Source organism: Gadus macrocephalus, chromosome 3 (assembly GCF_031168955.1).
Source record: "Gadus macrocephalus chromosome 3, ASM3116895v1".
In the NCBI taxonomy this organism is placed as follows: Eukaryota; Metazoa; Chordata; class Actinopteri; order Gadiformes; family Gadidae; genus Gadus; species Gadus macrocephalus.
This window is the reverse complement of record NC_082384.1, coordinates 5,576,425-5,594,701: the sequence shown is the minus strand read 5'-3', so window position 1 is coordinate 5,594,701 and position 18,277 is coordinate 5,576,425. Positions and strand designations below refer to the sequence as shown.

At 42.5% G+C, this 18,277-nt stretch overlaps 1 protein-coding gene and 2 long non-coding RNA genes across 4 annotated transcripts in view; 2 read left to right on the top strand and 1 right to left on the bottom strand.

Moving 5' to 3' along the window:
- dctd (dCMP deaminase) overlaps positions 1 to 4,115 on the top strand; it is a 32,029-nt gene extending 27,914 nt beyond the window's left edge. The window contains exons 3-7 of one of the 2 annotated variants that reach the window (XM_060046794.1): positions 2,215 to 2,350; positions 2,635 to 2,751; positions 2,853 to 2,867; positions 2,967 to 3,063; positions 3,631 to 4,115. In XM_060046794.1, coding sequence (XP_059902777.1) covers positions 2,215 to 2,350; positions 2,635 to 2,751; positions 2,853 to 2,867; positions 2,967 to 3,063; positions 3,631 to 3,715 — 450 coding nt within the window. In that variant the 3' untranslated portion in view covers positions 3,716 to 4,115. The remainder of the gene's footprint in view (positions 1 to 2,214; positions 2,351 to 2,634; positions 2,752 to 2,852; positions 2,868 to 2,966; positions 3,064 to 3,630) is intronic. The other variant, XM_060046795.1, reaches the window with a different exon arrangement.
- Positions 4,116 to 6,374: 2,259 nt separating this feature from the next.
- On the top strand, positions 6,375 to 6,933 carry LOC132453661 (uncharacterized). Its single transcript, XR_009524760.1, has 2 exons — positions 6,375 to 6,455; positions 6,535 to 6,933. It is a non-coding gene; the product is annotated as an uncharacterized LOC132453661 (long non-coding RNA).
- LOC132453660 (uncharacterized) lies at positions 6,932 to 7,442 on the bottom strand. The gene is made up of 2 exons (XR_009524759.1): positions 7,295 to 7,442; positions 6,932 to 7,208 (listed from the first exon to the last, which is right to left on the bottom strand). It is a non-coding gene; the product is annotated as an uncharacterized LOC132453660 (long non-coding RNA).
- Between the last annotated feature and the right edge of the window lie 10,835 nt (positions 7,443 to 18,277).

Genomic DNA, 18,277 nt, shown 5'->3' with positions numbered 1-18,277 from the left:
GGCAACAATCCCTTTCTCCTCTATGTCACAGTTCATGTACTTCAGGGAGTCGAAGCCATAGTTCCTTTCCCCCAATTCCTCCTCAAACATGTCTGAGATAACCCTAACTACAGTCTCGTTGTGGATATACCTGAGACGACAAAGAACCGACGTGTTATGCGCCATAACACCAACAGCAGAACGGTTATCCAAATAACAAAGAAGTGTACAACACTTGTGTAACACACACACGCACACATGACACTTGCACGGTCGTAGCTCATTGTCTCATTGGCGGGCCGAATTCTCTGGGCTGGCAAGGCAGAGAAAGGGGAGATGGCATCTCCCCTTATAACGACATACAGGGAAAATTCCAAAACGGCGCGTCTGAGCTTCGTTTTATCAAAGGCAGAGCAGAATGCCTAGTGCTTGTTTTAAACACAACAAATTTTCTAGCTACTGGGGGAGCATAGGTAGGCTAGGGGAACTCGTATTAATGTTAGAAAACCTCATGCCATGGGATCTTAAAATGGTTTCTCCTGCTGAGGGAAAATGTAAAGATTGAGATTCCAAATATGCTATAACAACCAACAGTCAAGGTATCTGCTGAGACCAGATCATTGTGAAAATGTGCCTTGAACTTGGCAGAAACTATTTTTATTTTATTATTATTATTTTTTTTTTATTATATTTATTTTCAGTGCCGCTGACAATCTAGCAGCGTCCTCTGCTGAATGCCTATAGAGGAAACACTGGTTTTACCACTGTATCGTACTCCCTTGCCAAATGGCGATGGTTTTCCTCCTCGGGGACAAGCACAGCCGTTGCTTTTGTTGCTGTGGCCTCTCCCTTCCCAGCGGTCAGGCATCGCCCCTTTACCTCCTTCGGGCTGGGTTACTTCAGGATTGTGGGCCTGTTGGACAGCAGTGGTCTTGACCTTGTTGATTACCCTTTTGAGGCTGCCGTAGATTCCACCAGTGAGTGATCCTCTCTAGTTTATTGGCAAAGCTTGTCCGCCTTGCGTCTGAACAAGTAATTAGACGCAACAGACCAATGTTCCCATTGGACCCATTGTTCCTTTGCGGACCCATGTGGACCCATTGGACCCATTGCTCTCCTTTGCAGACTCATTGCTCCATTGCTTCAAATTAATTTAGTGTCTGGAACTTAATGTGGAGATGATTTGCTAGAGTGCGGGCGTAAGCCTGCAGCCACAAATCTGGAACTGAACTCCGGATTCTAGTATTGGAGACTACATTCACTCGACTCTGAGTTGAGTAGAGAAAGGCTGAGTTGATGGTGTTGTTCATCAACTCAGCCTGAACGTCCTCACGTCTGGCGTCAACGGAAATCAATGAGATCAACTGAAAACTATGCCGGTTTGAAACTAAAACTGTGATTCTGAAAAAAGTATAAATGCTATCGAAATTTCGTTTTGGTAGTATTGAAGATACGCATGTTTAGATTTGTTTAATGGTTTGAACGATGGTAAACGGTTGAAAATGTATCAAGTCTTAAACAGTTGAAGTACCAGAGGAACGTCTTAAACAGTTGAAGTACCAGAGGAAAGTCCCATTGACTCCCATGTTAAAAAAAAAGTAACGCATGATAATCACTTTATTTGGTGGTGGATAATGATTTGCAGAAGGCTACCATGAAAAGACTGAGTACGGATATAAAGTAGTCCAGCTGTAAAGATGATGCACAATTATCAGCCAACATCTGTAAAATTAAGGTTGTAATTGTGCATTTTGAAGTCACAGAGGACATCTGCCCAATCGTGTGTGTGTGTGATGCACAGCCAGAGATCCACTACTGTTCCAAATGTGACCACAAAAAACGATAGTTACGTATGTAACTACGGTTCTATGAATCCTGGATGACCGCCAAAAGCACCGCCTGTGGCGGTCAGTAAGGATGAAATAGAACGTTAGTTGAGAAATCATCACCCAGATTGCAAATCGTTGCAGTATTACTCCAGAGCCTCTCCACTACCAGTCGGTAGTAGGGACAGGAATCAGTGTTTTGTGGCAATATGGTGGTATTGTGATACAATCGTAGAAATTTAATTGTATCTTTCATGTTGTTCAACTGGACAATTTGTTTAATTTGGAGCAAGGGCATGGTGTTCTTTTTGATATTGATGTCATCTTCCTTAATGCTATACTTAAGCTGTACACTATTATGGTTAATTGGAAAATAAATTATATATTTTGAAAATCTCACTAACTACAGGTGGGAGCCTGTATTGTGAACCAGGACAAAAAAATTGTTGGTATCGGTTACAATGGAATGCCCAACGGCTGTGACGATGACCTTATGCCATGGGCAAGAACGGCTGACGACAAATTGGACACAAAGTACCCTTATGGTGAGTTCAACTCGGATTTTATGGGGTCAAATGTGTACCTGTATTACAAACAGTGTACATATTCCAGAATAAAAAAGGAAATTGACCTCTGAAATGTAGTTTCTCATCGATTTCTATAGAGGGTGCTCTGACATAACCAACAAATTAGCTTTGAGGCATCAACTTGTATATATATATATATATTTTTTTTTTTTCGTAATCCTGTTTTGTTTTATTTGTCTCAACATTGTCATAACATGCCATATACCCCCCCCCCCCCTCCCTACTCACCAACACCCCTCCAGTGTGCCATGCAGAGCTTAACGCCATAATGAATAAGAACAGCGCTGATGTGAAAGACTGCACTATTTACGTGGCACTTTTTCCATGCAATGAGTGTGCCAAGCTCATCATCCAAGCAGGTGGGTGGCAGACTGGAAGAGACGCACATGCACACACACGGACACACAAATTGATTCAAATAAAGTCATGAACCCCTCTCCTTTTACCTCTGCTAATGCAGAGGTCAGGACTATAAGTAAGTTATTTGACGTAATCATTGACGTTTTGGTAGTGAATGTATCAGTTGCATTTAGTCTACCAACATTTCCTTAATGTGTTCTTAATATCCTACCAGGTATTAAGGAAGTGGTGTATCTCTCTGACAAGTACCATGACGCTCCAATGATGAAGGCTTCTAGGAGGTTACTGGGCTTGGCAGGCATAGAGTTCAAGTGAGACACTCACACTCACACACTCGCATTCACAAACTCCACAGGAAACCCACTTCAGAATTTTCGATAGGTAACTCCATCGGCTATTGTGATTTATATTGGGCGGGGACTGGTGGGCCTGAACTGGTTTGTGACTGGCTTATGACCATGTGTGGGAGTCTTGGGGGATGTAGAGGCAACAACCTGTCCTCTAATGATCTGTCAAGGGAACACTGGTCCGATGCACGGGGAGATTAGGCAGGATGCAGGGTTTTATACACAGGTCCAGGAGCTGTGGAGGGAATTTAGGAAGGAAGGAAGTACTTTTTTCTTTTTCATAGGGATAACCATAAGAGGTTTGTGGAGGATGAAATCCGGTATTTCTAAATGAATAAAATAATTAACCCTAGTCACAGTAAAAGTCAACATTTAGGTAAAAAATGTGTTCATTGAGACTTTCTCTAGAAGTAGGTGTGTGTTTAGGGGTTAGAAAATGCAAACACTTGAACTGAACAAAAATGTAGTGATGGGGAGACTGATTTATAAATCACATTGGATTCACTTCTATCTCCTTGTGTTTCTTTAAAGGGAGTTCAAGCCTAAGAGGACAACGATAACCATTGATTTTAATTCTATTAATCAACCTGGAACTCTGGATGGCCCGACACGCTAAACTTTACAAGAGTGGGGGTGGACTGACTCTCCTTGCAGGGTCCAGAGATTCGAACAGTGGGGAAGGTATGCTTAAATGCCAGAGAGAAATGCTGCCCAATTATCTTTGTCAAAATACTTATCTGCACTTTGGATTCTTACCTCTTCCTTTTGATAAACCTCATGACTATTAGGAACTCTAATTTTATACTAAGCCCTTAACCGCTCAATGCGATAGTGGGTTCATATTTAGGCTTTAACAGTTGCATTTTTAAATATGTTTAACATGGTTTTGAACTCTGACACAACTTTGGCGCAGTCGGTGAAAGTCTAATACAGTCCAGCAATTAATAAGAGGGTACTTATTATTGATTTTGTATTGTGTTTTCAAGGACTACATAAAATATCATTCTATGTGCAAACCGCCTTGTTTCTTTCATGGGACTTTGTTTTTCTTCTTATTGGACTCAATGTGGTTTTGAAAGTGGAATTATTGTTTGTTGTTTAGTTATTGGCATTCATATAAACAACATAATGGGTGATATGCTTTAAGATTACACAATGAAATATTGGCATCATGGGAGCAGGTGCGTGTTATAATTCAGGACTTTGTTAAAAACGTAACCCACCTCATTTGTATTTTCAAGACTTTTTCCTGCTCCTGTACAGTGGTTTCCAGTTAACTTCCAGCTAATTGTAGATTCATGGTCAATTGGTCACTGGCTCAGGGTGAGGTACAAGTTGATCCAACCCCTGTAATATGGAGTGAGGACCTATCATGTTAGAACCAGAGCTATAGGAGAGAAGAGCCTGTTAGAAACAGAGCTAATGGAGAGAAAAGCCTGATGGAACCAGAGCTAATGGAGCGAAGAGCCTGTAAGAACCAGAGCTAATGGAGAGAAGAGCCTGTTAGAACCAGAGGTTATCGAGTGAATACAGTGTTAGAAACACAAAGGTAATGCTGTGAAGGGCCTGTTAGAACAAGAGATAATGGAGTGAGTACCGTGTTAGAACCAGAGGTATTGAGTGAAAACTGTGTTAGAACCCAACCCGATATCACACAATTTCGTGCTCATAGTAATGAATATATACCTATTGAATCTTGTCCCAGAGCCGGTTGTCTGTCTTTTTTCGTGCTAAACATAACAAAATGTAAACCAATGCATTTTGAATGGGAGATTTTGACTTCAGAAGGGGGAGGGGTGCGCAGCTAGTACAGTGCACCCTCTAGTTATTTATACGTCAAAACAACCAATGCAGCAAAGGGCAAATGCAGTCTATTATGGATACTTAGATTTTTGCAGCAAACCTCCAGAACTGAAGCTAATCACGTCCGTTCAACCCAGTTGACAGTGTTGTCAGATTGGGCGGGAAACCGCTACTTTTAATCACATTAGGCTGGAAAAATGAGTATTTGGAGGGTACGTACAGTCTACGTACAAACTGACAGAATTATTATAACCTTTTGCAAACATCAGTCAATACCAATAGACTTGAGGTTGACGTTTTTATTTGACCAAATAGAGAGCATCAATGACCGCCCCCTTTTTAACAGCTCTGGGGCCGGATTCACAAAGCATTCTTAAGAAAAAAGTTCTTAAGTAGCACTTTTTTCTTAACTATGTTCTTAAGACAAAATTTAAGAAGATTTGATATTCTTGAAGAATTTCTTAGTTTTTTCTTAACTTTTTTAATTATATTTATGTGAATTCATTAATATATTGCTAAACCCAAGACTATATGTTAAACAATGTTGTGAATTTAAGCTTGTCATACTATTATATATATATAATATAATATTAAATGAAATGGGTCTAAACTCTGTCAGTTACTATTGATAATACCAGACAGTGTTGAGAAGTAATAGTTATCAAGGATGTTTGATTATACTTACATTTTCTCTTCAGTATATCAAGAAGGCAGTTGTATTTATTTAGATTATTAGATCATTTCAGTAGGCCAAGTCACTGAAAACATATTACTTTTTTTTTTTAGATGGAAGTTCTTTGGGTGGCAGTTAGGGAGGAAAATCCACCAAGGCCATTGAGAGACAGAATGGATCCGCTTATACTCCCTGATCACATGTTGATTAGACAATATAGGCTCCCTAGGCCTGCGATTATTTATTTAGTAGATATGCTATCAAATGACCTGAAAAGGAATACAAGGCGATCGTCACCCCTTCCAGATTATGGCAAATTATGGCTGCCCTGAGATTTTTTGCCTCTGGGTCTTTTCAAATGGTGGTGGGGGGCACCCTGGGTGTGAGCCAATCATCCGTTAGCCGAGTGGTCAGAGATGTTACAAATGCACTCTGTAGAAGAGCACGGCAGTTCATCAAGTTTCCAGCAACAGACGCAGAATGCATTCGAACCAAACAGCCGGATTTCCAAATGTGCTGGGGGCAGTTGATGGGACACATATTGCAATCAAAGTAAGATGTTATTTATTTGAATTTCTTTGCAAATCTGTTTATGCTGTTTATGAACGTATCAGCTTGAATCAAAAAACATTTCACGTGGTGCTTGAAGCGTTACCTTAAGTATGAATTCCATGCATTTTAATTCCATAGGCACCAAATGATGAGGAGGAGGCCTTTGTGAACAGGAAAAAATTCCACTCAATAAACACACAGGTCATATGTTATGCAACGCACCTTGTTGCGAAGTGGCCGGGTAGCACCCACGACTCATTTGTTCTCATGAATTCAGGAACAGGCATTAAATTTAATGAGGGAGAAATGCCCGGTGGTTGGTTGTTAGGTGAGTACTACACATGAATTCTACTTTAGGTTAAAACAAAAACATACTGTATTGCCCTAACTAATGTCCTCTATGACAGGAGACAGTGGCTATGCCTTAAGACCATGGTTGATGACACCCATCCTTCACCCTGCAACAGAGCCAGATGAGCGCTACAGCCAGGCACAACGAAAAACACGTAGTGTTGTGGAGAGGTGTATTGGGGTAGTGAAGTCAAGGTTTAGGTGTATCGACCGTTCTGGTGGAGTGCTCCAGTACACTCCTGAGAGGGCATGTAAAATGATTACCTGTGCTTTTATCCTCCACAACATCTGCATTATGTACCGCTTGCCAATCCCTGACATCTCAGATGATGATGACCCCGAGGGAGATGTCCCAGTCCCTGCCCCATGTAACACTGGCATGCAAGTGAGACAAGACCTCATAAGGAGGAGATTCATGTGAAGAAAAACCACAATAAACAACACATGAAAACCTCTGAGTGATTGCTATTTTATTCTAGGTTCAACATTCATTTTTTTTTAAATCAAACTTGGCTTGGGCAAGGCGAAGCTTCTCCCTCTCGACGAGCAGCTTTTCCCTCTCCACCTGCAGAAGTTGCTCCTGAGTATGCCTGAGCATTTTAACTTCCTCCAAAAGCTGACGCTGAAGGGAGACCATGTCCTCCGTGTTGCTTCTGGATGTGGCAGGTGTTTGAAAGGTTTCCGAGAATAGCTGGGATAATGTCAGGTCATCCCCGGGACTCTGTAACAGCTGTGATTGGAACGATTGTAAATTAAACAGTATCAAAATGTATGGTTAGGTAAAACAGTTAGTGTCAGATACACTTATTAACTTACGTTTTGATGATTTGTAAGGGCTTGGGTTGGTTCAGCTGCATTGATTGTGTGGGATTGTTCTGCATCCTGGTTGACTGCTATTACGACCAAAGTATCTAAAGAAAAGCAACAGAAACAAAGAAATGTGATGTTAGATGCAGCTGGCTAAAACGACTTGCATTAGCAGGGTGAGTGCTTGCTCTGTAAGCTACACACAGTAGCCTACTTGATCAAGTTCTAATATTTAAACAATGAGTTACCTTGCCTGGGTTTATTAAATGGCATAAGGTTTATTCAGTTTATCAAACACTTTTCACAGGACACAATGATAATAATTTCCTAATCCAATGAAAATCGCCGGCAGGGATGCATTTCTCAAATTACACTGGGACCCACCGCGTGCCAGCCATGGAGCTATAAAGATCGCAGCATGCTCTCGCAGGTATCCTACATTATGTTAAATGAAATTACTTAATTCAAGTGAATTCCCCCAAAGTATTGCATTAACATTTCTGAACTTATGTTATGACGACCATTAAAATACATTGAAGTACATTTGCGGCATGTTAATGAAATACTTTGGGGGGAATTCACTTAATCTAAGTAATTTAATTTAACAATGTAGGATACCCACCTCCGTTCAGTAGGACGCCCTCTTCACTTCTCCAGAAAGAAACGTATCCCGCGCAAAGAGTATGCTGCAATCTTTATAGCTCCATGGCTGGCACGCGGTAGGTCCTAGTGTAATTTGAGAAATGCATCCCTGCCGGCGATTTTCATTGGATTAGGAAATTATGGGCAGAACTATTTTGTGCACCCACGGACGCTCTGGCATGCCATCTACGGATACGAATACTTTTGCTACACATTTACCACCTAGACGTGTTGCAAAACTACCTGCAAAAAAACCCACAGCTGAGACTTGCAGGAGCAGATTCGAGCAGTTGTAAAATGGATTTGTGCTCGCTCATTAAAATGCTGAATTAACATTAACATGAATTAACAACAACGTTCTTTATCATTTTATTTGTCAGGAAATTTTTCACAGATGTGCAACTTCTGATGCATTAGTTCAAATTTGGGTTTACGAATACACACCTTGTGCGAATGTGTTTTGCACAAACTGCGCTGCAATAATTGTAGCAAAAGGATTTGTGCACCTGTAACACAGATTTGCGTACTCGTAGACCCTATTTTGTGTTTACAATGGTATAAAAAATATTTACGACTACAAATGTACTGTTACACATTTGTGACTGTAGAGTACACATGCAAAATAAATATATCCGACTTCAAATTTACTGTGACTTTAGTGTACGCATTCAAATTCTGCAGCTACAGGTGCTAAAGACTTTTGCTACAATAATACCTTCATAGATTTGGGACTCGCCCTAACGTGCTTGTGTCATACGTAACTGAGCAAAGAGCGCGAAGGGATATCTTCGATCAAGTCACTTGCTAAATTTCAACATGGCTGCAAATGTGCGCAATTGTATATAGTTCTCTGCAAACCTATGGTGGCATCATGCCTTCAGTGTGTATATTGTATATAGTTCTCTGCAAACCTATGGTGGCATCATGTCTTCAGTGTTTATATTGTATATAGTTCTCTGCAAACCTATGGTGGCATCATGCCTTCAGTGTGTATATTGTATATAGTTCTCTGCAAACCTATGGTGGCATCATGCCTTCAGTGTGCATATTGTATATAGTTCTCTGCAAACCTATGGTGGCATCATGCCTTCAGTGTGTCTTGAACAACCACACATAAAAGGTTGCACATATTATGTTGATATTTTATCGTATTTGTCTAAATGCATACTTAACTGTAGATAGATTTATGAGTGAAGTTACCAACACAATAGATTGTCCGTAACACACTCACCCCTTTTAGAATCACATTCTCTCACTCTCACTCTCTCACAAACACACATACAGATAGAGACAGAGAGAGAATATTAACTTGTGTATACTGGTAATTCCCAATTATTATTGATGTATTTGCACTTTTAATCTTGCTGAATTCTACAAGGCAAATAAATGAAGTAAAAACTTAGTTCCCCGGCTCCATTCGTCTTTGTAAGGAAATGTTCTATTTTGTCTTTATTATTTTGTCAGAATGCACCAGAATGCTTTGTTTTTATATGAAAAACACAAAAAGGGTTTGTAAACCAAACCCCCCTACAGGGGTTTGGTTTACAAACTTTCTGCCCCCCCTATAATAAAATTCACCAGCCGCCACTGTTCAAATGTAAGTTATATTAAAGTTTTCAGAAATATTTTGTGCCGTATTGGCTTTTATAGATTCATCATGTTAATGCAAATAATCAAGCTTAAAGACCTGTGCCACTTTTCAAACGTTTTTACTTAATGATACGTTGCTATATTTTGCATGGACGTAGCTGGTGTTAAACACCACTGTGTCACCAATGTCAATTTACTCGCTCACAAGATTACATTATTTATGTATACCTATTTATGTTTGTGTTTAATCTTTTTTTTTAGGGTCAGCCCTGCAAACGGAGGCTTTTGTGCACCTTAGGGTGGCGCACTAACATGTTGTCAAATAAATGCACCACCGATCATTTGCAATGTTTGTAATTTGTAATGAACATATATAATTGTATTATATATAATATACTTATGTGTTCAAAGCACTGGTAGATTGTAGTTATATATGAATGAATGAATCAGATCAGTTAAATAATTTATCCAAATAAATACATGTTTATCATCACTTTCTTTGTCTTTTCCCCCTGCATAATAATAATCAACCATACTGTAAATGTGATGCATGAATTAAGTTCTCAGACAATTTCACTTAGTTTTATAAAAATTGAATGGATTTTTTTTTAATAAAGACGATTCGATCAACCGCAACAAAGCTTTTGTGACTTCCTCAAAGAGGCTCCATGCGAAGGAGACATGACCGCATTCATAACAGACAAAATTCGAACAAATATCGATCAGCTTGATTGCTGCCATGTTTTATTCATAAGCGCACATGTGTTTACAAGCGCAAACGCAGTATTAAAAAGCGGAAGAGGAAGCGCTTCCGCACTAGCAAGTCGTTCCAAAGTCCGAACGCCAGGAAGCACTCGAGCTAGCACTCTAGTCTAGTGGTGGATTCAATGATTTGTTTCTGTGACCCAGTTCGCGTGATTCAGTTCGCCACGAGGAGTCGTTCGCGAATCGTTCGTTTGTTCGTTCAGTCGAGTTTCCTGTAGCACTAACTCCACTGAGTCTGACTGACTCAGCTGAGAACCGTGCAATGGGGTCCATTCCATGATGCGATTTACCGCTACCGTAAACCAGGCGACTCCTCCTAGTTCAGTCGAGTTTCCGGTGAATCGATTCACCGGAAACTCGACTGAACGTGGAGGAGTTGTTCGCGATTCAGCCTAGTAACGGTGACGGTGAATCGCATCATGGAATGCACGCCATTGCACGGTTCTCAGTTGAGTCAGTCAGACTCAGTGGAGTTAGTGCTACCGGAAACTCGTTCGTTCATTCAGTCGAGTCTCCGGTGAATCGAATGGTGAACGAGACGACCGAACGAGAGAGACGAACCGGTTCAGTTCGTTCGTCCTAAAGACTCGGTCATTCGAACCGGTTCGCGAACGAACGAGCCAACACTACTCTAGTCTCATCTTCATAGGACGCGACTAGCAAGGACGCGTCCTAGCAAGGCTGCAGCCTTCACATTGGGAAACAGCCTAGGAGTCTACGTAGCGCGCTAAGAGTGAACGTTACCGGGAAACTGGGCACAGAACTATCTTATGCACCTCCGCCGGTGGTCCCTCAGCGGGGCTCAAGCGGGAGACATTCGCCGCCAACAATCCCTTTCTCCTCCATGTCGTGGTTCATGTTCTTGAGGGAGTCAAAGCCAAAGTTCCTTCCCCCCAATTCATTCTCAACCTTGGCTGAGATAACCCCCAATACGAGTCTCGTTGTAGAAATACCAGACGTGTTATGCGCCATCACACCAACAGCAGAACGGTTATCCAAATAACAAGGAAGTGTACAACACTTGCGTTACAGTCCTGGAGCTCTATATCTAAATAATATCATATGATACATAGATATCTATATCATATAACATATTGTGTGCGCCTCCAGACGATATTATGAATCACAAACGACTTTGTCGGGTTCTGCGACGTCTCTGGTTCTTCCACATCAACCTGAAGTCGACTGAACCGCGCGCTGCCTGCGGCCGGCTGCCTGCTGCCGGGCGATGGTGCCTCGCGGCAACCGGCGGCATGTCGCAGTTCATGTACTTCAGCGAGTCAAACCAAAGTTCCTTTCCCCCAATTGCTTCTCAACCATGGCTTAGATAACCCCCGCGACAGTCTCGTTGTGGAAATACAAGACACGTCAAAGAACCGACAAGAAACACTTGCGTTACAGTGTGTGTATTCACACACACACATACACACACACACACACACACACACATGTGGCGCTCGCACGGTCGAGTCTCATTGGCGGGCCAACGTCTCTGGGCGGGCCAGGCAGAGTAAGGGGAGGAGCTGAGATTCCTCATGACGTCATGAGCACAGATTTCCAAATCAGCGCGCTTGAGCCTCCGTTTTTTCAAAGGCGAGCAGAACAGCTAGTGCTTGTTTTACACCAAACGCAAGTTTTAGCCACTGGGGGACCATAGGCAGGCTAGGGGAACTCATATTTATGTTAGAAAACCTCATAAATTGAGATTTTCATGTCATGGGACCTTTAAATGTCAAATGTTCAAATCATATAGCCTATACTTCTCCTTGACCTCATTTCAGACCATTTCCATTTTACAAAGCCATACAGTAGTGAGTCTTCTTCTGCTCACGCAGATGCTGACTGTTCTCACACTCGTAGGCCTATCCACTCGTCTGGGCTACTACTAGCATACAACAAAAATGCTTAGTTATTTGACATACCATGTTAGCCTCCGGAGTTGCTTGTCGTACAAGGAACTGTGTCAGAGCTCCCTGACTTCTCCTCTGGGTCTCGTTCTTCTTGTGTGCTTCACCGGAAGCATGTTGTTTTACGTCTGTCAGACCACCGTGGCTGACCAAAAATTTACGTTTGCATACTGTACAGTTCGCCTTGAACTCATCTTCTCGAATACTATAATTCTATCCATTTAAAGTCCCTTTCCCACTCTTTTCGGTATTTTGCTTTTCTTTTTCCTTTTTATCGTTTTGGCGTGGGGAGCCATTCTTGTTGGTGTTTTTAGTACACTTTTTACCTTAAGCCGGGCGAGGCCGCTTCAGGCAGCAGCAGAGCCAATCACTGTGAAGAATGTGTCCTAGTAACCACACAAATCTGCTGCCATTGGTCGGTACTCATGACAGCCGATTCCGTTTTTTAGGAATCGGCTGTCTAGCCACACCACAGTGAGTGACGGAAGAGAAGAATCGCTCTCATTCTTCCACGACCCGAAATACGGGACAAAGTGCGTCACGTATCAGTTCATTACGGAACACGTCTTTTAGTTTCCAAATAAGGGACAATTCCGTTTTTTTACGGGACAGTTGGCAAGTCTATCTGCAGCCCACTCACCTCAAAGCCGAGGCACAGTATGACATTAAGGGGAACTTCTTCATTAACATCTTTCCTTCATAATTATATGTCATTAGTGTGTTTGTGACTTTTAATTTTGCCCGGACCCCGTTAATCACCGCTTGTGGTTATATTTGTCATTATTCTTATTACCGTGCGTTCAAACCAAAATTGAAATTTGTCGCCTGTTGAACTGGTCGCCTGAGTTTATTCACAGTAGTGATTTGGGCAAGTTTGATCACGCAAATTACTTGCGAGAGTGTATGAGGATAGAGATTTATAATACCATCCGGATGGTATTATGAATCAAAAAGTCTGCGTCAGGTTCTCTGACGTCTCTGGTACTTCCACAACAAGTAAAGACTGGCCGTGGTGGCGAATGAGTCGGCAGAAAGAAACATGGCGGTCACAAGAGAAAGCCTGTCTTCATTCATTCGCGGGCTAAATTTCGTGATCAAACTTGCACAAATCTGTGTTGATCCTAGCGGGAGCTGAGCACTCTGTGTGTTTGGTCTGTCTTTTTGTTTGATGTTGTGGGCGGAGCTAGCGGACTCCAGCTTCTCCAGGCTCCTCCTTCTCCATCTCATCCAGACACACCTGAGAATCATCTTAATCAACACTTCCTGTTTATCTACTCCGGCTTCTCAAGCACTCATTGCCAGATCGTCAAACATTCTACCTTTGTTAGTGGCGGTTCAGGTTCCTACGTATCTATGTTCTATTTCATGTAGGCTACGCCATCCAGGCTTTGCCTTATGGGCTTGTCCTGTGCGCGCTCTCGCGTTCACTGAACCTTTCAACTATGTACCAATCAACGTGGGCACCGCCCACATTCCCTACGGCCCCATGTATATAACCGCCGCTCAGCAGCGTTCGTCCTCCCTTTTCTTTCAGCAATTGCTGAAACCAGTCAACTACTTATACCACAATCTACGATGAAGAAATGCAGTGGCGTTGTGTTGGATCCCACAGAGGGAAGGCCTCTCTGCTCCTCTTGCCCGGCGGCGCTTCCAGCAGCACACCTTGTGTTGCCTCTGCGCCCCGGTGGAGCCACACCGTTCGCTTTGACGGTGCCAGTGAAGTCGGCATCATAGAAGTAGACTTAACAAGGTGGAGGGAAACCACTCAAGCGAGGGGGATAACCCTCTGCTCTTGTCCAGAACATCTCACTACCATGGCGCGGTTCCTCCACGTCGCCTCCCTGGTTCCTACACCGACCCGGCTGGCCTTCTGCATCAATCAGCTTCTTCTCATTTCCCATCAAATAAACATTCAAACGGTTACAACCCTCGTCTGTGTCGTGCGTTTGGGCTCCCGCACAACCTGGGACCTTAACAGATTAGGTTAATGCCTTTGAAAAGGAATGCTGTTTAATTTTTTAATAAAATAAAAATTGAATTGTAACAGTGGAGATGTATTCAACATTTTAACTGAAATTGGGGCTTCTGTACATTTTAGAGGGGACATATTATACCACCACGTGTGAGTGTGGTTAGCCATTACAAGCTGTTTTGAAAATGTGAAGCTTCTGACATCACAGGTGGGCTTGTCCACCTAGATATACAAAATGCATATTACAAGCCGTTTACAAAACGGCTTGTAATGGCTAATCACACTCACACAAGAATTTGAGTTGATTTCCCCCAGGCTATAAGTTTTGCACAATTCAATGTATTTAGTTAAGAATTAGTTAGTGGAATTTAGTAATAAGCATCATTTAATATATTGTAATTTAGCATGTCGAAATAAAAAATAACCCTAATAAAAAAAGAATGAAATTAATATATTTTTTACATAATATTTTACTTAATATAATTGTTGCCACAACTTAAATATTCTAATTTAATCAGTTACAAATAACATTTTGAGTGAACCAAACTTTGACCCTCAGTCAGGGTTCAAGACTGCACACTCCACTGAGACAGCTTTCCTCGTGGTGAGTCTGTCAATCTGTGCTGCCAGAGCCTCGTCCCTGTCATCGGTTCTCATTCTCCTCGACCTGTCCACGGCGTTCAACACCATGAATCACTAGATCCTCCTCGCCACTCTCGCTGAACTCGGCATCGCTGACTCTACGCTATTCACATCCTACCTGACGAATTGCACCTATCAGATCAGATGGAATGGCTCCTTGTCCAAACCTTGCACTCTTGACACTGGTGTCCCTCCAGGCTCTGTACTGGGACACCTTATGTTCTCCCTATAAACCAGATCATTGGGCTCTGTAATCACATCACATGGTTTATCCTATCACTGCTATGCTGATGACACTCTATTCCTCTCTTTCTCCTCGTCTGACAGCCCCCTGATTGCAATAACCATCTCACAATGTCTAGCAGACATCAGCACTTGGACGACTACCCATCACCTGAAGCTTAACCTCAAGTGGACTGAGCTCCTGCTTATGCCAGGTAAAGATTGCCCTCACATGGACCTACTGGTCACTGTCGAGGACATTGCAGTATCTCCATCACCAACCGCGGTGTGGTCCTGGACAATCAGTTATGCTGCGTGCTGCACTGATCCTGCAGATTTGCCCCCTACAACATCCACAAGATCAGGCCCTTCCTCAGGAGGGAAGCAGCTAAGCTCCTGGTCCAAGCGCTCGTCATCTCCCGCCTTAACTACTGCATCTCGCTCTTGGCTGGATTCTCTGGCTCCACGATTAAACCTTTGCAGCGTATCCAGAACGCTGCTGCACACCTCGTGTTCAACCTACCCAAATTCTCCAATGTGACCCCCCTTTTCTGGTATCTCCACTGGCTCCCTGTAGTAGCTTGTATCAGATTCAAGATGATGGTACTGGCTTACAAGACGATCAATGGAACTGTTCCTGCCTACCTCCAAGCATTGGTGAGACCACACACCCCAACTCGAGCGCTGCGCTCAACTAATTCAGCTGGACGTCTGGTACTGCCATTGCTACGGGCAAGCAAAGATCAATCATCAGAGCCATACAACTTTTCTGTTTTGGCACTGTGATGCTGGAATGAGCTCCCTGCCAATGTCAGGACCAGAGAGTCGCTCACCGGCTCCCGCAAAAGACTCACTTGTTCAGAGTTTAGCTAGACTCTGCATAGCCACTCCCTCCCACCCCTCCTACACACTAAGTATTGCCTTAACACTAACCTAACCCTAAATGTTACGTTACACGTTTTGAGTTTGTATTAGGCATTTTAGAGCCCCCTGCAGGCCATTACTTGTATGCAGTCCTTTCGTAGTTTCTTAATATGTGTTCATTCTCATTGGCTGATAAGAGTCACATTCTGTTAGTCACGTGATCGGTCATTATTTCGGCAGCCATTTTGATCTGTCATTTGAGCCAGAGATCCACGCGGTGAAACATCTTTTTTATCTCACGTCATTCATCCGTGTAAGCCTTGGAGAAGCTTTGTTTGTAAGTAACTTAATTCATCCATGTCTTATGTAATTATTTACGTTCATATTTCATTGTATTTCACAACTTTATAAGTACGTTTTTATAACCAATTTGCATATTGGTTCATTTTCAGTTTCACACTTCTAAACCTGCAACAACTTGTTCAACACCTATCAATAAATGGACATACAAGTGGATGTCGACAACATCCTTTACGGACTTTCATCATTGATCCTATCTTCAAGTTTTGTGGGGAAAAATGTTTAGCTGTCTGGTGATGTGTGCATCGCTACGCGCTCAGGTGCCAGAACACTAAACTAACCCTAACCCTAACCCTGTCTGCTATACTTTTCACCAAATATTGCGGAAAGAAATTACTCATTAATTTACTATAAAGTGCTTCCAACAAATGTTGTGGGAGTATAGGGCATACATTTAAGGGAACTATAAGGAGTACAAGACCTCATTTTGAAAATGTCCTAGAAATGTGGGACCTTCGGGTTTCATTTTGAGAAAAATCTTAGAAATAAGGAAAATCGTAGAAATGGTGGAACATAGGGCCTAATTTTTCAAAATGTTCAGTGAATAAAACATTCTTTGAAATGTGGAGACATAGGGCTGTGGGAACATAGGGCTGATCCCCCGACAGCGATATATTGTTTCTCCTTCTGACAAATGTATTTATTGTAAGTCTGTTGTCGTCGTGAGTGAACGCTGGCGCATCTGGCTGCCACTGCTCCCCGGACTCGTTTGTGTTTGTTTGTTTGTTTGTTTGTTTGTTTGTTTGTTTGTAGACTAGCCTACGTCTAACAAAGTAACTTTTAATTATTTTTCTGTAAATATGCCCTGCCCGTGGATACTCCTTTTGCATACTGAAACTTTCTACCATCCCGAAAACCTCACTGTGGACCCACAGCATTTCTGCTTGTGAGTGGATTAAAACCGTAAGGAACATTGAAGCTATATACAATCTGAAGATCTACTGGGTCTGCTTCCGAGACGAGTAGCAACGGGAGGTGAACTGTTTGCCACTTTACGTGACGGTCTTCCGGTGCGCTCTGTCCCTGCCTGCCCGCCTGCTCTATGCATCGTTGTGCGAGCCCTCGCATGGCTACTCCACTGAGTCGACTTGGGTAAGTCTCTTGCTTGATTTTATCAGTGGGTGAGTCTCTTGCTTAAGATTACACTCACAGGGACCTGGTTACCTCCATTGCCAGCCCTCAGAGTGTCAGTGGTTACACTTGCTGGCTAACGTGCTAGATCATTAGAACGAGGGTTAGGTGTGTCAGTGCTAACCTGTGGCTGCCTCCCATCCTCCTTCCCAATGCGATCTACAACCGTTTTGCTGGCCTGATTCCAAGTCCTTGAGCTCTGTCTGGTACGCTGTTTTCCCCGTAGCCCTTGTCAACATCTGCACAGGCTAATGTGCTCCACACCCATGGCCCTCAACTACTCATTGTCATGTCTCCACAGCCTGCAAAAATACTGTTATAAACTTCCAGATGCTCTTTTGTCACCCCAACACCTCGGTATTCTGCGTCGTTGCCCCAAATACATCCACAGGGGCTCTCGTAGGAAGTCTACCCGCTGTCCTCATACCAACAACATTGACTCTCTCTGGAGCTGGACTCAGAACTTAAAACGGAACATTGAGTGCAGTGTGGACACCAACAATCTCTGCCCTTTTCCGTTAACGAAAGTCACTCAAAATAATCCCACTGCAAAAAATGCATCCTTGGCTTTACTCAATGTACGTTCTCTCAACCACAAGGCAACTTTCATTAATGATGCAATTACTGTAATGACAAGAACACATTTTGTATATCTTATCATGTGCTGACCGCAGGGAGCGCTCCTGTTAGATGAGTCAAGTAAGCTGCCGAAGCTGGAAGCTGATAGATATACGTTACCTGTAACATGAATGAAGCTCACGTCCTATAACATATAACTAATGTGTCGTTATTGAAGAACCCACAAACCCCAACAAAAAAATTACTAATATGGGTATTGACTTTATGTGCTTAACTGAAACCTGGCAAGCACCAAATGAATTTATCACACTAAATGAA